Genomic DNA, 22682 nt, shown 5'->3' with positions numbered 1-22682 from the left:
TAGATTGGATAATTCTATCGTTCTCTTTCAGTTCGCGGGTTCTTTCCTCTGTTGCCCCTATTCTGCTGGTGAGCCCATCCATTGCACTTACTTTGGTTGCTGTTGTTTTTAGTTCTAAAATTTCCACTTAGTTCTTCTTTATATCTTCTTTGTCCTTGTTGGCACTTTCATGCATTTCAACTGTGTTCATAATTGCTCGTTGAAGCATTTTTCTTGTGTTGCCTTAAAATCTTTGTCAGATAATTCTGACATCTTTGTCATCTCAGTGTCAGCACTGGAATCTATTCTTTTTTTTGTTGTTCAATTTAAGATCTTTTTTGTTCTTGATACGATGAGTGGTTCTCAATGGAAACCTGGATATTTCCATATTATGTTATGAGAATCTGGATGTTACTTAACCCTTCTGTTTTAGCTGGCTTCTTTTGACACTGCTGTGGCAGGGGAAGGAGTATGCCAGCTCATTGCTGCCAGGTGAAGGTGGGAATCTGGGTTCCCTACTCAGCCTGTGTCAACAGGCAAGGGGAGGACACACCTTGTCAGTAAAGCTGTGGGTGGAAGCCCTGGTGGTCTCCATGGACACCACGGTGAGGGTACCTCATTACTGGCTCCCTACTAGGCCCCCTCTGACACAAGATGAGAAGATCTTGTCACAGGCTGTGCAGGTGGAAGTCTTGGGCTCCCTGTCCTGCCTTTGCTGGCTCAGGTGGGGATGGCAGCAGTTTACCATGTGGTGACTGGCCAGAGTAAAGTGGGTATTGTCTAAAAGTTCTCCGTCTTGCTAGGCTATCCTATTCCTGGTCCACTGTCTAGTGAGAGCTGGCTTTGGTTGGACGTTTTTTTTTCTGCCTTCATTAGTGTTTCTGAGTTACAGGCTTCATCAGCTCTAAGTCAGGGATAAAGGAGGCAAAAGAAAACCCAGGGAACCCACTACCATGTTGTTCCTTTTCTCCTTTTTGTTAGAATTTCTGATAGTTGGTACCGCCTCCTTCCCTGGTCACAGTATCAGCTTCTATCGCAGGGACACAGGAGCTATCAGAAAGGAAGCCAGGTGCTACTGTGCAACCCTGCTCATCCCACCCTCATGAGAAGAGCAGCACATCTCAGCCAGGAGGCTCCAGCTTTGAATCATCCCCATAGAAAGTGAAGATCTGTGAATGGGCAGAATCTATCAGTGCAGCAAATTCTGACTCAGTAGTGAGGTAGAATGTGCTATTACAGTTCTTCTAAGAGACAAAGAAAAGTTACTGCCCTACAGACCAACAGGATGGTCAGTAGGCCAGAGACTTCATTAACCTTCTATCTTACCCTGGCCTGAAATTCCGTTCTTGTCCACCTCCAAACAGCATAGGGTACAGAGGGGTAAGTTCACCAAGCCCTCGGACGTAAAGTGCTCCAATCCTGGGACCATAGAACTGAAAGGAAAAGTCAGTCATTTATTCAGCAAGAACCTTCTGAGTTACTACTCTGTATGCGTGCTCAGTGCTTAGAGGCACACAGAGAAATACTCTGTAACCCATGGGTCCCATAGCTTGTGCTACCCATCACCACTCTGGACATGTCAGAGACACAAAAGCCTTGGGGGTGCAGGGCAGAGCCTGAACTCTTGTTCCTAGCCTGCGGCAGCAGAGCTTAACTGCACATCACAGAACAGAATTTATAAAAGGAGAGGGGCTGGAACTAGAGATTGCCAAGGGCTTTTCCTGGGTATGACTCCATGTTTTCAAACAGACATTTTGCAAAAATCATTGAATGCCACAGTGTCGGGTCAGCACACGTGCTCCTTTGGAAACTAGCTGAGCACCATGCTTCAATGTAGAGGACTACAAATATTTCAGGTTCTAGTCAGCTGCCAGAAAGATGAGTGAAGTCTCAGAAGGGTCCTCACTACTGTTTCCTCTCTTCCACATTTAAGGTAAGAGCTGGTAAAACAAAACCTTTGCAATCAGGAGCTGCACTTTAAATCAAGTTAGAGAAAGCAACATCTTGAATCTCACATCTTCCATCCTTGGGGTGGGGGCCTATGAGTGGGCTGATGAGGGGTCTACAGGAGCTCTCTGCCCACTGCAAAGAACACTCAATATCTGGCTGAAGCCACCTGCCTTATGTCTCACCTGAGGCCTCTAGGTCCTTCCACAGCCCTGCCTGTCCACCCCCTCCTGTCTCAAGTTGGGGTGCTGCTGGTCTCTCCTTCTTCAGCTTGTGACAGTGGGGGCTGCAAATTGCACCACTGTGTCCCCCGACAGCACTGGACAACAAATGGATGATCAGTGGTGCCGTGGGCTCTGCTCTAAGGTGAGCCTTGAGGTCATGGAAGGAAGGAAGCCTCTGTGGACGCACCTTGTGCCCAACGATGGTCAGGAAGTCCACACCCAGGTCCTCCACATCCACGTGCCGTTTCCCCAGGGCCTGTGCTGCATCTGTGTGTAGCAGAACGACCGGCAGCCCGGAAGCTACCCGCTTCTGGTTCAGGGCTTTAATTCGCTGACTGATTTCAGAGATGGGCTGAAGTAGGGAAAAATAAACAATTGAGTATGTCTCTTTGATTTCATGAAAACTGAATGAAAGAAATAAGGAGTCATTACTGAGGAGAGGAGGAGGAGGAGGAGGAAGGAGGGAGGAGGAAGGGGGGAAGAGGAGGAGGGAGGAGGAAAGAAGGAGGAGGGAGGAGGAAGGAAGTGGGAGGAAGGAAGGAAGAAGGAAGATGAAGACAACGACGAAGACAAAAATGATGAAGATGAAGATGAAGAAGAAGGAGAAAGAAAAGAGGCCCCAGGTGAGATGCATGAGAATATCAAGCAGAGTCTGGGCCCCCTTCATTCCTCACTAGATTTTCTTAAAAGGATAAGTAACTCACCATAATGACACCAGTCTCGTTATTGGCCAGCATGATAGTCACGAGGCACGTGGCCGGGCAGACAGCTGCCAGGATGTCCTCAACCTCCACCTGCCCATTCACCTTGGATACTGGCACAAAGGTGACTGCTGAGGGAAAAAACCACACATACCAAGGTTAATCTTATAAAATAACCTCTTTGAAAGTTCATTTAGATACAGCTTAACAAAAGTATTTTCCATATTTAAAAAGTAATTTATTGTAAAAGTTCAGAAAACTATAAGGAATATAAGCCACCCTTCATCACAGCACATGGATATAGCCAATGTGAATGCTCCTTTAAAGCAGCTTCAGTTGCTGAGTTTGTTCTGTGGAACACACTCTCCATTCTGCTGCTGAGGGGCCCACAAGGAGGTAATACACTCTTAGTTCATGAGCATCTATTTTTCAAAAATTTTATTTTAATTCCAGTATAATTAACATATGGTGTTATATTAGTTTTGGGTCTACAATATAGTGATTCAACACATCTATCCATTACTCACTGCTCATCATGGTAAATCTACTACTAATCCCCATCACCTGTTTCCCCCATCCCTCCACCCACATGCCCTCTGGTAACCATCACTGTGTTTTCTATATTTAAGTCTGGTTTTTGGTTTGTCTCTTTTTTAATTTGCTCATTTTCTTAACTAAATTTCACATGAATGAAACCATATGCTATTTATCTTTCTCTGACTTATTTCACTTAGCATTATACTCTCTAGATCTATCCATGTTGTTGAAAATGGCAAGATTTCATTCTTTTTTATGGCTGAGTAATATTCCATTATATACATCATCATCTATCTTCTTCTTCTTCTTCCATCTATCAATGGGCACTTGGGTTGCTTCCATGTCTTTGCTATGGTAAACAATGCTGCAATAAACATAGGGGTGTTTATATCTTTTCAAATTAGTGTTTTCATAGTCTTTAGGTAAATACCCAGTAGTGTGATTACTGGATCATATGGTAATGCTACTTTTTTTTTGAGGAACCTCCATACTGTTTTCCACAGTGGCTGCACCAGTGTGCATTCCCGCCAACAGTGCACATCCTTGCCAACACTTGTTTCTTGTGTTTTTGATATTAGCTATTCTGGCAGGTGTGAAGTGACATCTCATTGTAGTTTTGATTTACATTTCCCTGGTGATGAGTGGTGTTGAGCATCTTTTCACGTGTCTGTTGGCCATCTGGATGTCTTCTTTAGAGAAATGTCTGTTCATTTTTTAATTGGATTATTTGATTTTTTTGGTGCTGAATTGTATGAGTTCTTTATATATTTTGGATATTAACCTTTTATCAGATGTCATTTGCTAATACCTCCTCCCATTCAGTAGGTTGTCATTTTGTTTTGTTTATTGTTTCCTTTGCTGTGCAAAAGCTTTTTATTTTGATGTAGTCCCAATAGTTTATTTTTGCTTTTGTTTTTCTTGCCTAAGGGGACATATCTTGAAAGAACCTGCTATGCCCACGTCAAAGAAATTACTGACTGCTCTCTCTTCTAGGATTTTTATGGTTTTGGGTCTCACATTTAGGTCTTTAATCCATTTTGAGTTTATTTTGGCAAAGCATGTAAGGAAGTGGTCCAGTGTCATTCTTTTGCATGTAGCTGTCCAATTTCCCCAACACCATTTGTTGAAGAGACTTTTTCCCATTGCATATTCTTTTCTGCTTTGTCGAAGATTAATTGACCATATAATTGTGGGTTTATTTCTGGGTTTTCTATTCTGTTCCATTGATCTATGTGTGTATTTTTGTGCCAGTACCATACCGTTTTGATGACTTCAACTTTGTAGTGTATCTTGAAATCTGGGATTGTGGTACCTCCAGTTTTGTTCTTCTTTTTCAAGATTCCTTTGTCTATTTGGGGTCTTTTGTGGTTCCATACAAATTTTAGGATTGTTTGTTCTAGTTCTGTGAAAAATGCTACTGGTATTTTGCTAGAGATTGCATTAAATCTGTAGATTGCTTTGGGTAGTATGGACATTTTAACAATTATTTGTTTTCTGAATTCATGAGCATCGAATGTCTTTCCATTTATGTCATCTTCAATTTCTTTCATCAACTTCATAGTTTTCAGAGTACAGGTCTTTCACCTCTTTGGTCAGGTTTATTCCTAGGTGTCTTACTGTTTTTGGTGCAATTGTAATGAGACTGGTTTCTTAATTTCTCTTCCTGCTGCTTCATCATTAGTGTACAGAAATGCTATGGGTTTCTGTATATTAATTTTGTATTCTGTGACTTTACTGAATTTGTTTATCAGTTCTAGTAGTTTTTTGGTGGAGTCGTTAGTGTTTTCTATGTAGAGTATCATGTCCTCTGCAAATAGTGAAAATTTTACTTCTTCCTTACCAATATGGATGACTTTTATTTCCTTTTCTTATCTGATTGCTGTGTCTAGGACTTTCAGTACTCCTTATTTTTTGCATACCTATTACTGGTTTTTGATTTGTGGTTACCGTTAGGTTTAAATAGAATATCTTATGCATAATAGCAGTTTGTAGTAAGTTGATGGTTGAACCCATTCTAAAATCACTAAATTTTTCCTCCTCTCCCCCACACATTTTAGGTATGTGGTGTCATACTTTACATCCTTTTATTTTATGAATTCCTTGACTGATTTTTATAGATATACTTAATTTACTGCTTTTGTGCTTCCTACTTTTCTTATTCTTATTTATGGTCTTTCTACAAAAAGAGTCTCCTCCCCTTTAACATTTCTTATACAGCTGGTTTGGTGGTATTGAATTCTTTTAACTTTTGTTTGTCTGGGAAATCCTATCTCTCTTTTTATTCTGAATGATAGGCCTGCTGGATAGAGTATTCTTGGCTGCAGGTTTTTTTCTTTCAGCACTTTGAAGATATCACACCAGTCTCTTCTGGCCTGCAAAACTGCTGCTGAAAAATCAGCTCATAGCCTAATTGGGTTTCCCTGGTATGTAATTGTTTTATCTTGCTGCTTTTACAATTCCATCTTTATCACTACTTTTTTGCCATTTTAATTACTATGTATCTTGGTGTGGCCCTCCTTGGGTTGATTTGGTGGGAGCTGTCTGTCTCCTGGATCTGGATTTCTGTTTCCTTTCCCAGATTCGGGAAGTTTTCAGCTATTATTTCTTTGAATACATTTTCTGTCCCCTTTTCTCTCTCTCATCCTTCTGGGATCCCTATGATGCCAATGTTATTACTTTTGATGGTGTTACTGAGTTCCCTTAATCCACGTTCATTTTTTAGTATTCTTTTTTTTCTCTCTTATGTTTAGTTTGATTGCTTTCTATTACTCTGTCCTCCAGGTCGCTGATCCATTCTTCTGCTTTTCCAATCTGCTATTTATTCCCTCTAGTGTATTTTTAATTGAAGTTATTGAGTTTTTCATCTCTTCTTGGTTCTTTTTAATGTTTTCTTTTTGTTGAGGGTTTCACTGAGGTCCTCCACTTTCTTCTCAAGTCCAGTGAATACCTAATGACCATTACCTTAAATTCTCTATCAGGTATATTATTTACCTCCATTTGATTTAGCTCTCTTGCCGTGATTTTGTCCTGTTTTTTCATTTGGGACAGATTCTTCCGTCTTCTGATTTTGTCTAACTCTGTTTCTATGTGTTAGGAAAGTCAGCTAGGTCTCCTGCTCTTGAAATTAGTGGCCTTATGAAGGAGAGGTCCTATAGTGCCCTGCTGTGTGTGGTGTTCCCTGTTCACTAGAACCTAGGGGTGTCTCCTATGTGCACCCTACTGTGTGGCATTTGCCTTCAGTCCAATTGTCTGCAATGGCTGTCTTTGCCTGTTGTAGGCAGGGTTTGGTCCCTGTGTTGTTAGTGGGTGGGTCTGCAGGAAAACGTGGGGGTGGGACATGCAGTGCCAACAAGGTCTGCACCAGTCCCCTGCAGGAAGGGACCTGCAGCTGCCCAGGAGAACTACCCAGGCCAGGATGGAGGGTGTGGGTCCACAGAAGAGTGTGGGGTGGGGTCCACTGTTAGCAAGCTAGGTGGAGAGTGCTGCACTACCCTGGTTCCCATGGGTGTCTGTGTATCTGGCTGGGACCTGGAGGAGGGAAATGGCATCTGCCAGCTCCTTTGTTCTTGGGGAAGTCTCCTAAAAGATACCATGCCCCTCCAGCAGACACTCCGAGAATAGTAAATAAATCTCCCTCCCATACACCCAAGGAGTTTATCAAACTGCTGTTTCTATGCTGTATTTCCATGGGGCTGTTAGTTGTACTGTCTCTGTAAGGGTGGGACTTCAGTTTCCTCTTCGTCTCCCAGCTCTTCCAGAGCCAAGCCGGTTGATTTTTAAAGTTCTAGGTGTTAAGCCCCACTGATCGTAAGAACTCACAAAGTTAGGCCCCTCTGGTTTTCAAAGCTAATGTTATGGGGATCCATCTTCCCAGTGCAGGTTCTTCATACCTGGGGTTCCTGGATGGGATCTGCTCTTCTCCCCTCTCTGAGCCCATGGTGTCCCTCCCCCCATGTACAGTCCCACAGGTCCATCTGGCCTCCAACCCTGTCTCCGCCCTTCCTATCCTCTTCAACATGGCCTCCTCTCTGCATTTAGCTGTGGAGAATTTTTTCTTCCAGTCTTCAGGTTATTTTGGGGGGTTATTTACACTGATGTGGATATTATCTAGGTGTATCCATGGGACAAGGTGATCCCAGGATCTTCCTACTCCACCATCTTCACGAGAGCACCTTAACGTACCAAGTACTTAACCTTCACTCACTCGACACTGAGCCAACACTCGTTAATCACCTACTAGGTTCCAGGCACTGCTCCAAGCTCTTATAATCTCATTACTACAGATGAATAATAAGTGAAGGTGACTGAATCAAGATTTTGGTTCAAAATGGTATAAGACAAATGCATCCACTCTCCCCTCAAGGCCCTAAATGAGAGAATAGATGTTTTCTAAATTAGGGGTATCACCTGTGGACAAGGAATTTTGAGGAATTCCCAGAATATAGAAAGATGATGGCATTAGATTAATAAGAATAGGAAAAAAACATTCAGAACAGTAATAGGCGAAAACTATGAAAGGATCATCCAAGTGCAGAGTGCACAGCATGGAGCGTGAGGAGGGCAAATTGCTGAGGCAGGCAGGGGCTGGTGTGATGACCTAGCACCCCCACCACATCTGCAGGTCTGTGGCAGGAGCACTGGCTGTGACTGAGAAGAGCACCGTGTGCCCGAGAGAGGACTGCAGGCCTGGGCGGGCTCCAGGGACGGGGTAGGAGCCAGAGAAGGGCAGAGCTCACGTATCCACTGCAAGACTCAAAGGAGAGCAAAAGAAAGGCTGCTCTGGCTGGAATTACTCGTCTTGGGCACTTGGGTGGCTCAGTCGGTGAAGCGTCTGCCTTCGGCTCAGGTCATGATCCCGGGGTCCTGGGATCGAGCCCCACATCGGGCTCCCTGCTCAGCGGGGAGTCTGCTTCTCCCTCTCCTTCTGACCCTCCCCCTGCTCTCTCTCTCAAATAAATAAAATATTTTTTTTTAAAAAAGGATTACTCGTCTTTTTATTAAGCACATGAAAGGATGCTCAACATCATCAGCCATCAGGGAAATGCAAATCAAAACCATGAGATACCACTGCACACCCCTGGGATAGCTATAATAAAAGATACAGACAATTGCAAACGTTGTCGAGGATAGAGAAATAGGAACCCTTGTGCCCTGCTGGTGGAAACATAAAAGGGTGCAGCTGCTTTGGAATACATAGGTCACCTCAAAAGGTTAAACACAGAGTTACTCTGTGACCCAGCTATTCCTCTCCTAGGTATAAGCCCAAGAGAAATAAAAACATACATCCACACAAGAACTTGTACACAAAGGTTCATAATGGCATTATTCATAATGCCAAATGATCGTCAACTGATGAATGGATAAGTAATGTGAATATTATTTATATAAATTAGAATTCACATAAAATGGAATTTTATAAATCCATAAAAAGAAATTAAGTACTGGTACATGCTACATCATGAATGAACCTTGAAAACATGCTAATTGAAAGAAATCAGTCAAAAAGACCACATATTCTATGATTCAATTCATACGAAAGTCCTCTGAAATAGGGCAATCTTTAGAGACAGGACATGGATTAGTGGTTGCCTGAGGTTGAGGCAAATGGAGAATTACAGTGGATGGGTACAAGGTTTTGGGGGGTGATGAGATGTTCTATAACTGATTATGGTGATGGTTGCACAACTTGGTGAATAAACTAAGAACTACTGAACAGGACAGGGAGAAGCAGAGTCCCTGCTGAGCAGGGAGCCCGATGCAGGGCTCGATCCCAGGACCCCGGGATCATGACCTGAGCCGAAGGCAGACACTTAATGACTGAGCCACCCAAAATCTGTGTAATTTAAGCAGGAGGTTAAACGCAACAGCAACTAAGAATGATGTGTCGCCCTTCCCTGTAAGTACAGAAAAATAAGAAAGACAGAAAAAAAAAAAAAGGCACCAGGAACTGAAAGGAACAAGAGCTGAAATAAGAAAGTCAGACCTGATCGATCTCTTTTCTTAAAGTAGTGCATCTAGGTAAGACCAGAAAGAGAAAAACCCTTGTAGTAGTCAAACAGGAAAATCCATAGAAAGGCTTCATAGTCAAACGGAGCACTATGTTACAGTCCTTTATCTTTATGATAAAAATACTTTCCCTCGATTCACCTTCAGATTTCCAGACAGATTAGAGGGGCAGAGAGGAACGTCACTTTGCTTAAAGGAAAGTATTCACCTCGGCTGTCTTGGGGGAGAAAAGGGCTCTTAGTTTTCTGAAGTTTGTGGTCTGTGCCCCGTGTCTTGAGACTTCATAGCACAGGAAAAGCGAAAGGTCAGAGTCACTGCCACGGCTGGCCAAGCCCACCTGCCCGACCCTCAGCCTGCCTGGCCAGCCATCTGCCCCCAAGTCGCCCGCCCGCCTGGCAAGGCCTCCCTCCCCTGTGCTGAGATGAAGTCGTCCAGCAAGAGCACATTCATTCTGGTGTTTACCCCCTGACACTGAGGTCTATTTGACCCTTGTTCCTCCTATCGGAGGAAGAGGAAGCCAAGATTTAATCATTGCAATCCAAGTGAAAAGCTCGGTTTAGCATTTATAGGCATACTATTTCAATACATATATATTATATACAAGAATCCGAAGTATCGTTTACTTGATAGATCTAGACTAGATCTCCACGTTGATGACCCATCTTTTCCCTAAGGGACAATCTGGCAGCATTCACTGGTTCCCGTGTGGGGAGAGGCTATGTGACCTTTGCACCTGCAGACGGCCAGGGAGGCTGCGAGCAGAGGGTAAATGATTCACCTGGTCCTGGAATCAGTTAGCGGTCGTAAGCGGAGCTGCCCTGCAGAATCCGCCAGGCTGGTCACTCACCGGCCACCCGTTCCTCCACCAGGTGCTCCAGGGGCAGACGGATGGAGTCATGTTCCACGGTGCAGGTGATAAGGTGGGGCATGGCCCTATCCAGCGGGCTGCACAGCTCGGCCAGGCTCCCCTTGGAGGGGTGGGTTTGGTGGAAATGTTTCACCACGGAATGAATTACTAAGTTGTTCGACTGCAGAGAGCAGAAAGAGCATTTACGACACCTGGGCTAAGGGGACAGCGAGAGTACCACTTTCTGACTTCATTTTCCTTGTGACTAACGTTTAAAAAGGAAAGAATGGTCTTGAAGACATTCAGCTTTTGAGCTGCACATTTGAATGCCCAACGACAAAGATTTGGGGTTTCAACCTTTCAAAAATGTCAGAATTCATTTCCAGTCAATTATGCCTGTCTTATTAAGCAACGTTATGAATTTTTAAATTTTATAAATCTATCGAAAAAGAATATTTTGTCCAGGTACCCACTGCTGATGGGAGTATAATCTGGCACATTAAGGGCCATTTGGCATATCTATCAAGTAAGCCCTCTGACCCAGCACGTCTGCGTCTTGGACTTGATCCAATCACTACACTTGCATAGAAGCAAAATGATGTACAGAAAGGTTGTTTATTAGGTGCAGCACTGTTTGTAACAGCTCAACCTCGGAAAGCCCTTCAGAGTCTACCAATAAAGGGACTTGTTAAATAAATCATGCAACGCTGCTCAATGGACACCAAGGTATAAACATCAAGGGAACGCCTTATGTGCAGAGACCAAAAGATCTCAAATACAAATATACTTGCTAAATAATAATAAAAAAAGGTAGCAGAAATTATATACAGTATTCTACCCAATTTGTATAAAAAGGGGGAAATACACACACATTTACTCATATATGCAAAAATATCCTTGAAAGGGTAAACAGGGAAGGAGATAAGAATATATAAATCTACATAGTTATTTGCTTTTAATGCATAGTCTCTCTGGAAGACACCAGGAAGCTAACAGTATTGGTTTCCTGTAGCCAGAGTGGATAACTGAAGGGTTCAGGGTAGGAGAAGACTTAAAAAAAAAAATTTTTTTTTCTTCTTTTAAATTATAACATATATACAGAAAAGTGTATAAAATATAAACGTAAGTTTAACAGAGAAGGCAGTGAATACTGAGTGACTGTTACCCGATCAAGACAGTGGACACTGCCCCACGCAGAACCACACTGGGCCCCCCTCAATCACTGTGCCCTCCCCACCCCCACGGAGCTGACACCACCCTGATTTGTACGGTAATCATTTCCCTGCTCTTCTGGATACTCTGACTTCCTATGCAAGCACCTCTAAACAATACTGTTTATTTTGTCTCCTTCTGACCTTCATATGAGTAGAACTGAACGAACTTTTTCTCAGTGAAGATCCAATCCCTTGGAGCATCTGGGGGTACCCCACGATGGGGGGGGCAGTGCTTGCGCTGTGCTGAGGTGCCCACGTGCTGCCATCCTGCGTGCAGAGGACTTAAGACAGTGTCCAGCTGACGGCACGCCAAGGCAGCCCCCTCTGTGGCTCACCGATGGGCGACACATCGGATCAGGCAACAGTGAGGAGGTGGTCGGGGACGAATGACTCAGATGGATTTCTCCAACCCGTGGATGCTTCCTTAGAGGTCCCAGGTCACACCCTTGTAGAAAATGCTGCCACACAGCCATTCTATCCAGAGGAGAGGTTCCTTCGGGGCTCCACGTGGCTGCAGAGTCCCTACAATCCCATTTAAGGCCACCGTGGATGGTAGTGTAAAAGATGACCCAATGACTGTGAACAGGATGGAGATGCCCAAGCCCCTCCCACGTGCTGCATGTGTCTGTCAGTCGCTGCTGAACCCTGGAAATGGCTGCCCTGCCCTGGGCCCCAACAGGAGTACAGGGGCCTCCGTGGGAACCACCAGGTCACATCTGAAAATGCACCATGTGCTCGCAGACCATGAACGTCCTTGGCACCAGATGAGACCAGGATGGCCCTACCAGGCAGCTGGGGCTGAGGCAGCTCCTTGTGGGCCACCAAGAGTCTGGTCGCAGTGGTGGTTGCGGGGCCCAGGGGCATGGCAGCAGCTCCCCGACCCCTCACTCAGCCAGACAGGGCTCAATGGACCCTTTGACTGACTTCATTCATTCGGCATCTCAAGATCCACGCGCGTTGCTGCAGGTCCCGTGTGACATTCCGCTGTAGGACTGAACACAACGTATTAACATTGGTCCATGCTAATTTTGAGGGACCCCTGGGTTGCTCCCAGTTTCTCCCTGTCGTGAACAGTCTGTACCTGCGCCCTGGTGCGCACGCGCCTCACTTGTCTATGCTACGCCCTGGGAGTGGGACTGCGGGCTGACAGTGTATGCACGGCTTCAACTTCACCAGATAACAGCCCCCTTCCCAAACTGGCATTCCAGCTTATGCTCGGGCTTACTGCTCTGCGTCCTTTGTCCACACTTACTACCATTGCAATGCTTAACTTTTATCATTCTGATGGGCGTGCAGACGTGTTTCAATGTTTTTTACTCTGATGACGACGCCAAGTATTTTCTTTTTTTTTTTTTTAAGATTTTATTATTTATTTGACAGAGAGAGACACAGCGAGAGAGGGAACAGAAGCAGGGGGAGTGGGAGAGGGAGAAGCAGGCTTCCTGCAGAGCAGGGAGCCCAATGTAGGACTCGATCCCAGGACCCTGGGATCATGACCTGAGCCGAAGGCAGATGCTTAACGACTGAGCCACCCAGGCACCCGACGCCAAGTATTTTCACATGTAGAAACTGGCGCCTGCTTTGTGAAGCACATACTCAAGTTTCTTGCCCATATTTCCATTGGGTTACCTGCCTTTATATCCTAGATGCTAGTCTTTTGTCAGTTATATGTTGTGAATGTCCTCTCCCATTGTCTAGCTTGTCTTTTTGTTTTCTTCATAGGACTCTTTGATGAAGTAAAGTCTGTTTTGTGGTGGTGGTGGTACCATTTATCAGCCTTCTCCTTTATGGTTAATGCTTTCTGTATCGTATAGAAGACATTCATTGCTCTTAATCATCACAAAGATATAAACTTATCACCTGAAAGCTTTCTAAATTTTATTTTCCATAATTAGTATTTATTATGCCCAAAGTTATGATTATTACTTTATGTTGTGAAGCAGAAATCCAATTTCCTTTTTCTTTGTGAATATACAGTTGTCCCAGCACCATTTACTGGAGACCATTCTTTCTTCCTGCTCTGCTATGCTACCTCAGTCATATATGGTGATCATATAATCTAGCATCTGAGCCAGAAAAACTTAAGAATAAGAGGGCACTGGGGCCTGCTTCTCCCTCTCCCCCACTTGTGTTCCCTCTCTTGCTGTGTCTCTCTCTGTCAAAGAAATAAAGAAAATCTTAAAAAAAAAAAAAAAAAAGAGGGGCGCCTGTGTGGCTCAGTCGTTAAGCGTCTGCCTTCGGCTCAGGTCATGATCCCGGGGTCCTGGGATCGAGTCCCACGTCGGGCTCCCTGCTCGGCGGGAAGCCTGCTTCTCCCTCTCCCACTCCCCCTGCTTGTGTTCCCTCTCTCACTGTGTCTCTCTCTGTCAAATAAATAAAATCTTAAAAAAAAAGAATAAGAGGGTACTAAATTATGTCAGGACAACACGTATATCCTGGGACTGTCCTGAGCAAACCAGGATACATGGCTACCTCAGTCATATGACAAGTGTCCATACATGCATGGCGCTATTTCTGGTCTACTGTCTGTCCCTGCCCGAAGACCACGTGCCTTAATTAGTAAGCTTTACAGAAGGCTGGATATCTGGTGGAGCAAGTCATTTCACTGTGTTCTTAATCTTCCAGAGGCCTTGACAATTCTTGGCCTTTGGTATATCTATGTAAATTTGTGAGATTCCACCAAAAAAGTGTCAGGATTTTGACTGAGGTTGCCCTGAATCTACAGATCAACTGGGAAGAACTGATGTATTTAGAACACTGGGTCTTCCAATCTGGGAGCTTGGTGAATTGCTCCGTTTACTCAGAACTTCTTAGAAGGTGGTATACACTAATATTTCTATTACTTTCTTGGTGGGCGGGGTCTATGAAAAAGGTCTTACAAATTCTTTTTTGTCAGCTTTATTTCCTAAGTATTTGATATTTTTCGTGCTCCGGTAAAAACCTGAAACCGCTATACAAACCTCTATATGGAAACTGAGAGGAACACACCAATGCTCCAGCGAGGTTTGACTTGAAACGGACCACATTTTTCTCCTCCTCGTTCTTGACGCCAGCCCCTCCCCTTCACTTGCTTCTCTGTAGAATCCTTTGTTCCAGGAACTTGGTATCGGTACTTAGTAATGAGACTCGGATGGCCGGCACCGACGCTGGTCATGAGACCACTATGGAGACATGATGAACGCAGCTGGCAGGATGCACCAGATTCCTATCGACGCTGCCGGATCCTGTATTTTCCTATGAAAGCCCTGAGCCTTTTACCCCGGGCGGGTCTGCAGTTCTGAAGGCATCAGCCTGCTGCGGCCTCCCTTGCCTGGCAAAGTAATAAACTGTCGTTCCTCTTTATCCCCAAACTCTGTCTTCGTGTTACATTTTGGTTCCAGAGCATAGAGATCGATTTTTGACAACATACTTGCTTGTCCCTGGTACATAAAAACACGATTGATTTTTGTATCTAATAACTACTAACTTTTCTTATTAACTCTAATAATCTAGCTGCAGACTCTCTTGGGTTTTCCACATGGACAGTCACATCACCTGTGGGTGATAGTCACGCCTTCCTTCCCAGAAAGGGAGACAGTATTACTATTTGAGCAGAAGCCTTGACACCATCCCACTGTCTTTGAGCATTTCTATCAATCTAAAAGTACATCTGGAATGGGTCAAACCTCAAAATCTTAATAAGGCAAACAATTTAGTAGGGACTTAAAGGGATAATTCCAGGGCAAAATGTAGGGGAAACTCTCTGTTGAAATAATGCAAGTTAATTTACACATTATGTTACAAATGTCCTATCAGACATCTGGAATTTACTTTTAGGATAAGTACTAATTATATGAAGCTAATTTGCAAAATTAGCAAGACCAAGACCAAGATTTACTCTTTTTTAAAAAAAATAATACCAAGAGGGAACCATGTTCTATTTTTTCATATAACTTACAGTTAAAAGACTGTGAGCCTGTTTAGAAACTTTACCTCGGTGCCCCCAGAAGTGAAGATAATGTCCTGAGGTTTCCCACATATCATCTTCGCGACGTTCTCCCGAGCTGTGTCAATAATGTCCTTGGCCTTCCGACCTTGAGAGACCAAAATGGAAACTCATTAACGTCACTTCACTAAGCCCAATAAACACATGTTTAAAAGAACAACCAGACATGGGGCTGGTTGGCTCAGTTAGTGGAGTGTGTGACTCTTGATCTCGGGGTGGTGAGTTCAAGCCCCACACTGGGTGTAGAGATGAATTAAAAATAAAATCTTAAAAAAAAAGTACCAGACACGCAGGAACAACTCTAAGTGGGCAATTCTAAGACAACCCATGTCCCGTTAACGTGAATACAATAGGCCACAACCTAGGAATAAGCTGATGAAGGGGCAGCAGCAAGATAGGAGCAACTCATGACCCCTACTGAGACTTAGTAAGAGGTGGAAACAAATACGGGGGGACGCGCGGGAACCCTAAAATCCCCAAGGACGTGGGCTTCCTCTTACCGGATGCTACAGGAGAGGGGAAGCTGTGGCCATCTGCCTTGCTTCCCATTCATCAAGACAGGAGGGTGAAGGGATGAAATAATTTGCTTAAGATCAAGCTGCAAAACAACAAAAATAAGCAAAAAGAATGCTCATGACTCCTCAACACATGGTGCAATGCTGCATCTCAGTGCAGGTCCCCCAGGCACACGAGAGAGGTCCCTGCCACAGGGCCAGACCTGCTGTCACACGGGGGCCACGCACCCCAGCTGTGAGCCAGTTCCACTGGCTGGCACAAAAGAAGGGACCAAACTGTATGCGGCAGAGAAAGGAAGGAGCCAGGATGGGAACTGTGACAATGTCAACGGCCATTCTTACTTGGTCTATAGATCAAGAGTCTCCAAAGTTTGTTGACTACTCAGCCCTACTTGTAAGAAAAAAAAGTCATCAAATTGTACACTTTCACTCTGCGGTTCAGTGTATGTGAATCACACCTCACTAAAGCTGTCGGAGGGGGAAGGATGCAGAGGGTGCAGACCAACGAGTCCCGGGAACAAAAGCTACTGGAACGCTCGGAATCCCGTCCAGTGTGGACAGGTCAGAGAATTGCCAGAAATGACCTTGTGGTTGCTCTTTTCATGTACTTACAATTTATATTTTCAAAAGGGACCTAATGCCACTTGGAACAAAAGTGCATACTCAGGGAGATTAGAACGTGAATGGTAATGAGATGCTGTCATTGGATTAATGCTCAATCTCTGGCTCGGGACGGCGTCCTTGTTCTTAGGAGACACTGCTTCGGTATTTAGGAGTGAAGCCTCCTGTTTGCAACTTTCAAATGATTCAAATAAATGGGGCAAAGTGGTAATAACTGATAAATCCAGGTAAAGGAATTAAATGCAAGTGTTCGCTAGACTTATTTCACCTTGTCTGCAGATGTTACATTCCAAAATAAAACTGTGGCACAAGGAGTTAGAAAAATAAACCAACCCGTGAGATGCGTGCTAGCAAGGGTTCTCTCCCCCACCCCAGGTACTGATTCAGTCGTTATCTTTTCAACAAGTAATGTCCTCAATTGAGGAAATTGGAATATGGTCTGAATCCAGGGCAGGACCCTCCTGTCATGTTCTCAGGTTTGCTGATGGCACTGTGATGGGAGAAAGTCCCTTCTCTTTTGCACATACAGGTGTTTCCCCATGATGGGGAAGTACCACGCTTCTTGCAACTCATTCTCCAGAGCTCATGAAAAAGCAGTAAATTCAGAAAGAACGAGATCAAGGTAACATGGCAACACTGTTGGATCTAGGTAGGAGACACATGGGTGTCTATTTTCTTCCTCTTAAATTTCCGGAATGTTTGAAGTTGTTAGTGTAACTAAATGTAAAGGGTGGTTGGTAACTGTAACTGACATAAGAGAAGACTCTGAACTCCTGCCCTTCAGGAAGCAAGAGGGATGGTAAGGGGCGTGTGCGGCTTCCATAATCCATTAAAGCAACCCTACTTCACTTGGCTGTTCTCACACCAGAGCCCCTCTACCTGCCCCCAGCAAAGGCCCGTTTCTCCTTTCCCATCTCTTCCCCTCTCCATTCCCTCTTGAACTCACTGGCAATCAGGTACTCTGGCCCCTGGCTTCCCAAACCTACTCTGACCAAGATCCCCTTGTGCCAAATCAAGGCCCCCGCCTCCTCCCTTGCCAGCAGCTCTCCCTTCGGTCCACTCCCTCCTCCTCCGAGTCCCTCGCTGGGCAGCGCTCCAAATCCAGATGGCGGATGGCCCACACCCTGGCCAGGTCCTCCGATCCTCCCTCCCTCAGCAGCCCAAGACTGAATAACCAGCACCGTGCTGCCGACTCCCGTCCCACCTGGGTATCCAATAGGCATCTGCAACTACACTTACTCCAAGGTGAACAATGACTTCTCCCCCAAACTTGTTCTTCTCAGCCTTTCCGATCTCAGTACATAAATGGCACCTTAGTCCTTGCAGGGGTCTGGGGCCAAAAGCTTTGGCTCTTGCCTTTCTCATACCCCATTATCCAACCCATCAGCAAATCCTGTAAAGCTCTGCCATCCAAAATGCCCAGAATCTTGCCTCACCTCTGCACTGCCCAGCCACAGCGGAGTCAAGGCCACCGCTGAAATATTCCCCTAGAAGGCTCCCAACTCCACTGACACCACTGTGGTCCACTCTCTAGGCAGTGGCCAAAGTAATGCCCTGCAAACCCAATACACTTTGTACCCTGTGCCTTATCCCTCACCAGAACAGTGCTTGGCAGGCAGTAAGTACTCAACCAATACTGGTTAAATCAGCTGTTCTCAAAATGTCATCTGGGAAGCCCTTGGGGCAGGGGCAAGGCACTTTCAGGGCTCCACGAAGTCAAATCAAGTTTCATAAAGACGCTAGACATCATTTGTCTTTTTATACTCATTTTCTTGAAAGTATATAGTGAAGCCTTCCAGAGGCTACATGATGTGAATATTGCAACAGACTGGATGCAGAAGCCTTAAGCTGCGTAAGTCCTTGTGCTTAAGCTCCTGTTACGTGGGGGGTTTCTGTATCTCACAGCAAAATGATATATTTTCCATACTTGCTCATACACAGTTTTTCTTGAGGGTTGGGTATAAGAAACAAAGAAACCATACTGCACATCAGGTTTCCTAACATGCCTTCCCCACATGAACTAGATGCTGCTAGATCATTGATCTAGTCCACACCATGGCTCTGACAGGGCCCAGAACTCCACTTAGGGCTTCAGCATACTCAGTGTGATCAGTCCTTGACTGATGGACACTGAGGTTATTTCCAGCTTTTTACTATTATAAGCAAGGCTGTGATAAACATCTTGGGTATCTAAACTCTTCCCATATGTCCTTAAGGTTTTTCCCTAAAATAAATTCTCCCAAAGGAATTATTATCATTATTAAATCATAATATTGTGAAAATAATTAAACCATTCTATCATAAAGGTGATTTTCTTTCTTTTCCTTTTTTCTTCCCCCCCCCTCCCACTTCTATCTGAATATCAACAAGTGAATGGCAATGCATAATTCAGTTATGGTTCTTAAGAAATGAAGGCTGTCAGGACAACTGGAAAGCCACTGACAGGTTTCATCCGGTCAAGAAGGGGAATTTCTCCTTCAGGGTTATTCCTAAACTTCTTTATAAGAAATGTTTTCTATTAGCATTTAATTGTCCTCCGTATTCTCAAGATTAACGCATCAGAAAGTACAGTTTTGCTAGAGGAAAAATTAGATACAAGGCAATGTCCAGAAGATTAGCCAGAATACACGTACCAAATAAACCAACAAATAAGTTAATGAATGACTAGTACCTGATTTTGAAAAAGCTTTTAGTTATCAAGTTGTGAAGCTCATACCAAACAGATAGGAAAACCCATGAAAGCCTGTAAAGTTGGATATAAGTATTACTAAATTCTAGGGCTTGGCAACAGTGTCTGAAAGCTCTTGTAGCTCCTCATAATCCACAGTTAAGACAGTTTATCTTAATGATCTCTGGTAAGTATTAAATAAGAAAGGTACAACTAGCGGGCCATCTGAAAAACATAATGTAACTGTGACAGTGACATAAAACTACTGATTTGCAGCAAATCATTTTCCAAAACCGCCAATTTAACGATCTACATTAAAACAAGAATAAATGAGAAATGAGAATATTTTTATTATAATGGAAATAAAGAATTTTAAAATAATTTTCATTTAAAAAAAAAGGCCAGGGTTACATGCAATCCTGATGATTTAAAAGATCTATTTTGTAAAGTTTTTAAGGATCCACTGAAACAGATACATGAAAGGGTTTTAATGGGTACTGTTACTACAAATAGCTCTTAACAAGACATCTTTTTCATCTGGGTAAGGGGGACGGGACAGTGTATTAAAAATGAAAGGTTATGGTATCAACAGGCCCAATGGACAAGTTTGGACTTTTCTGAAAACCAACCAGCCAAAAATTACACCTAAGATTTGCAGTGAACAGAAAATCTATTCAAAAGCAAGTGATCACATGTGGTGTACAATTTCTCTAAGACTGCCTCTGCCCCCCATATCTCCGGATCTGTGAGCGCCTTCTAGCATTACCTGCTGGGTAAGGACTGCTGGGATTTCCCCAGGCTTCCCTCATGGCCTCGGTCATGGCCTGGATGACTTCTGGCTCAAGGGGGGTGGTTGCATTATAGTCCATGTAAACTTTCCTGCTGGAAAGAAAACACAGATGTGCCTATTAGGGACAAGGAGATGGAGTGTGGAAGCACAGCTGCACTCTGTCGGCTCAACAAGCAGATACTGTCAAGGTTGGGGTGGTCCCCTGCAGAACCACCGCGCAGCCTTCCGCACTCTGCACTTGGATGTCTCCAAATCTTCATGAAGTATGGAAAAGGTATGCATAATTTCCAACAATCCAGTATTTGCTAGTTTCCTTTATAATCGCTAGACCATCCATGTAGATTTTCAAAAGTTCTTTCCACCCGGTGGTAGGATCAATGGCCCGCTGAGCCTCGAAGCCTACCCTACTGCTCTGAGGGACAGACCTGCTCCTCTCTTCCAGATGGAAGGAGAGGGGAGCGTGAGCGCCCAGGGCTTTCTAACTTCTTGGGTAGTTTTTCTTTATTTCTCTGTAGTCTCTGGCCTGGCGGAAGGCTCAGGTGATCTGGGCACCCACTCCTCCCGACACTCCTCTTGGCTCCCGGACCCTGGGTAGGCCTACTTCTCCCCTCCCACTTGCAGTTTCCCGTGCCTAGCAAGACCACACCCCCACCCCACTTTCCTTCATAGGTCTTTGTTCCATCTTGACTTTCTTGTGAAGCTTCCTGCAGCTCTAAATAAAATTACAGCCACCAGTCCCCTTCCTCCTTCCTCTGTCTCTCCGTGGTCCTCCTCAGTGTGTGACTCACTAGACTTGGGCCCTGTTCACTGTGGGCCTCAATAGAAATACGTCAGCTCCAGAAGCTCACAGGCTTTGCCAGTTCCCCTCGCTGCTCTGTCACTTACAGGACCCTGGGATCATGACCTGAGCCGAAGGCAGACCCTTAACCAACTGAGCCACCCAGGTGCCCCCAGACCAGAGTTTTTTAATGCAACATCTTGTCTATAGGTGTCCAAAGTCACCTGGTAGGTTTAAGGCTTTGGGAAGTTTGACCTGCCACCATTGGCCACTCCGGCACTGGGAAACTCCTGGTCCTGCTGTGACTTAAATCTGCATGTGCCCTGAATTTTGCTTTCATTTCCTTTTTTTTTTTTTTTTTTTTAAGATTTTATTTATTTATTTGACAGAGCACAAGCAGGGGGAGTGGCAGGCAGAGGGAGAGGGAGAAGCAGACTCCCCGCCGGAGCAGGGAACCCGATACGGAGCTTGATCCCAGGACCCTGGGATCATGACCTGAGCTGAAGGCAGACACTTAACGACTGAGCCACCCAGGCGCCCCAGCTTTCACTTCCTATAAATACCCCACATTTCCTCAAACTACTTGTGTCTGCTCAGCGACTGCAGCTTTTCATTCTGCTGGCAGACTGAAACATTTATGACTTGAATTTCAGATTAACATTTTATAGATAACTCCATTATTTGCTTCCTCCTTAAAATGCTGTCAATATTGGATGGGAACGCTAGAGTCTATTATGTTCATAACCAAAATATAATAAAAAGGTATGGTGACTCTCCTCTCCACTCAAGTCTCCCTCGGGGGCTTTTTCCCAGATCCTTTTGCTCAGGCTCAACCAAAGTAGACTGCCTAATGAAAGAAATGGTCAGGGTTAGGCCTGGACCCAAATTTTAAAGACACACACATTCCTCACATTCAGGCAGAGAGGATGACCAAAAAAGAGTAAGCAAAGTCCCAGCAACAAACAAAATGCATAGCTGCAGCAGGCTGAAGAAGCAGCGTGCACTGGAAGGCCTCCCTGCCCACCTCCCCGCTTTCCCGGCTGCTCAGGCCAGGAGCCCGGGAGGCATCTGCCTCAGTCCCTCCTTTGCCCACACCAATGCATCAGCCAGTCCTGCGGCTTCTGTCTCGGTACCCCCACCTCTGCGCGCCACCGCGGCCAGCACTCCGGCCACACAATCCTACAGAAGATCCCCAGCGTTTCCCCGCTTCCTCTCCCGTCCGCACCCACGCGCCCCTAGAATGCATCCCGAAGTCCTTCCTGAGCCCCGTGGCTCTGCCCCCTGACCTCAGCTCCGCCAAGCCCCTGCTGCTCGGTTCCAGCCCCCGGGCCTGCGCAGCGGCTGTCCCCCTTCCCCGGGCGCGCTTCCCCAGAACTTGTGCGCCGACTCCCGGACGTCACCTCCGCGGGAGCCCGCCCAGGCCGCGCCCCCACCCGCTGCTCCCCCCGGCTCGCACCCCCGACGTAGGCCTCATCCCCGCGCGGGACGCTCGGGCCTGCGGTGCCCGCCAGCTGGCGACCCCTCCGGGCGGGACGCCTTCCCGGGGAGACCTCCGGCACTCACCGGCCGCCACCGACCTCCCCGCACCGCCCACCCCCCGCCCCCGACCTCTCCGGGCGGGACAGCCCCACCCCTCGCCCCGCGGCGCCCCGAGGGCTTCCTGGAGGAGGGCGCCGGCCGCTTCCCCCTCGCGGGGCACACCTGTCCGGCGGGCTCTTCTCTCCGCGGCCGCGTGGGCGACTCGCCGCACGCCCCCGCGCGTCCCTGCTGGTCGCCACCGCCGCCTCCATCCCGGCCCCGCCGCGGCTCGGCCCCGACCCGCCGGCACCCAGCACCGCCTGACCCACGGACCTCGCGCGTCTCGGGCGGC

The 22682-nt window shown here is 45.7% G+C and overlaps 1 protein-coding gene across 22 annotated transcripts in view; it reads right to left on the bottom strand.

The window, feature by feature from the left end:
- SCLY (selenocysteine lyase) overlaps positions 1-22682 on the bottom strand; it is a 36210-nt gene extending 13528 nt beyond the window's left edge. For 7 of the 22 annotated variants that reach the window (XR_010410363.1, XR_010410367.1, XM_054505926.2 and 4 more), the window contains exons 1-7: positions 22514-22657; positions 20011-20126; positions 15428-15528; positions 10242-10422; positions 2855-2982; positions 2338-2502; positions 1306-1412 (exon numbers count right to left, since the gene is read on the bottom strand). Coding sequence is in view for 20 of the 22 variants with exons in the window: in XM_054505926.2 (XP_054361901.1) it covers positions 1306-1412; positions 2338-2502; positions 2855-2982; positions 10242-10422; positions 15428-15528; positions 20011-20126; positions 22514-22602 (887 nt within the window). In the remaining 2 variants the exon portion in view is untranslated. The other 15 variants (XM_064587347.1, XM_045867636.3, XM_064587350.1 and 12 more) reach the window with 14 other exon arrangements.

The sequence above is a fragment of the Mirounga angustirostris genome, unplaced genomic scaffold (genome assembly GCF_029215605.1).
Source record: "Mirounga angustirostris isolate CCGP_5_RB_7025 unplaced genomic scaffold, mMirAng1.0.hap1 SCAF_3, whole genome shotgun sequence".
Lineage (NCBI taxonomy): Eukaryota > Metazoa > Chordata > Mammalia > Carnivora > Phocidae > Mirounga > Mirounga angustirostris.
Note: the sequence above shows the minus strand (reverse complement) of the source record. Positions and strands in the feature narration are given on the sequence as shown.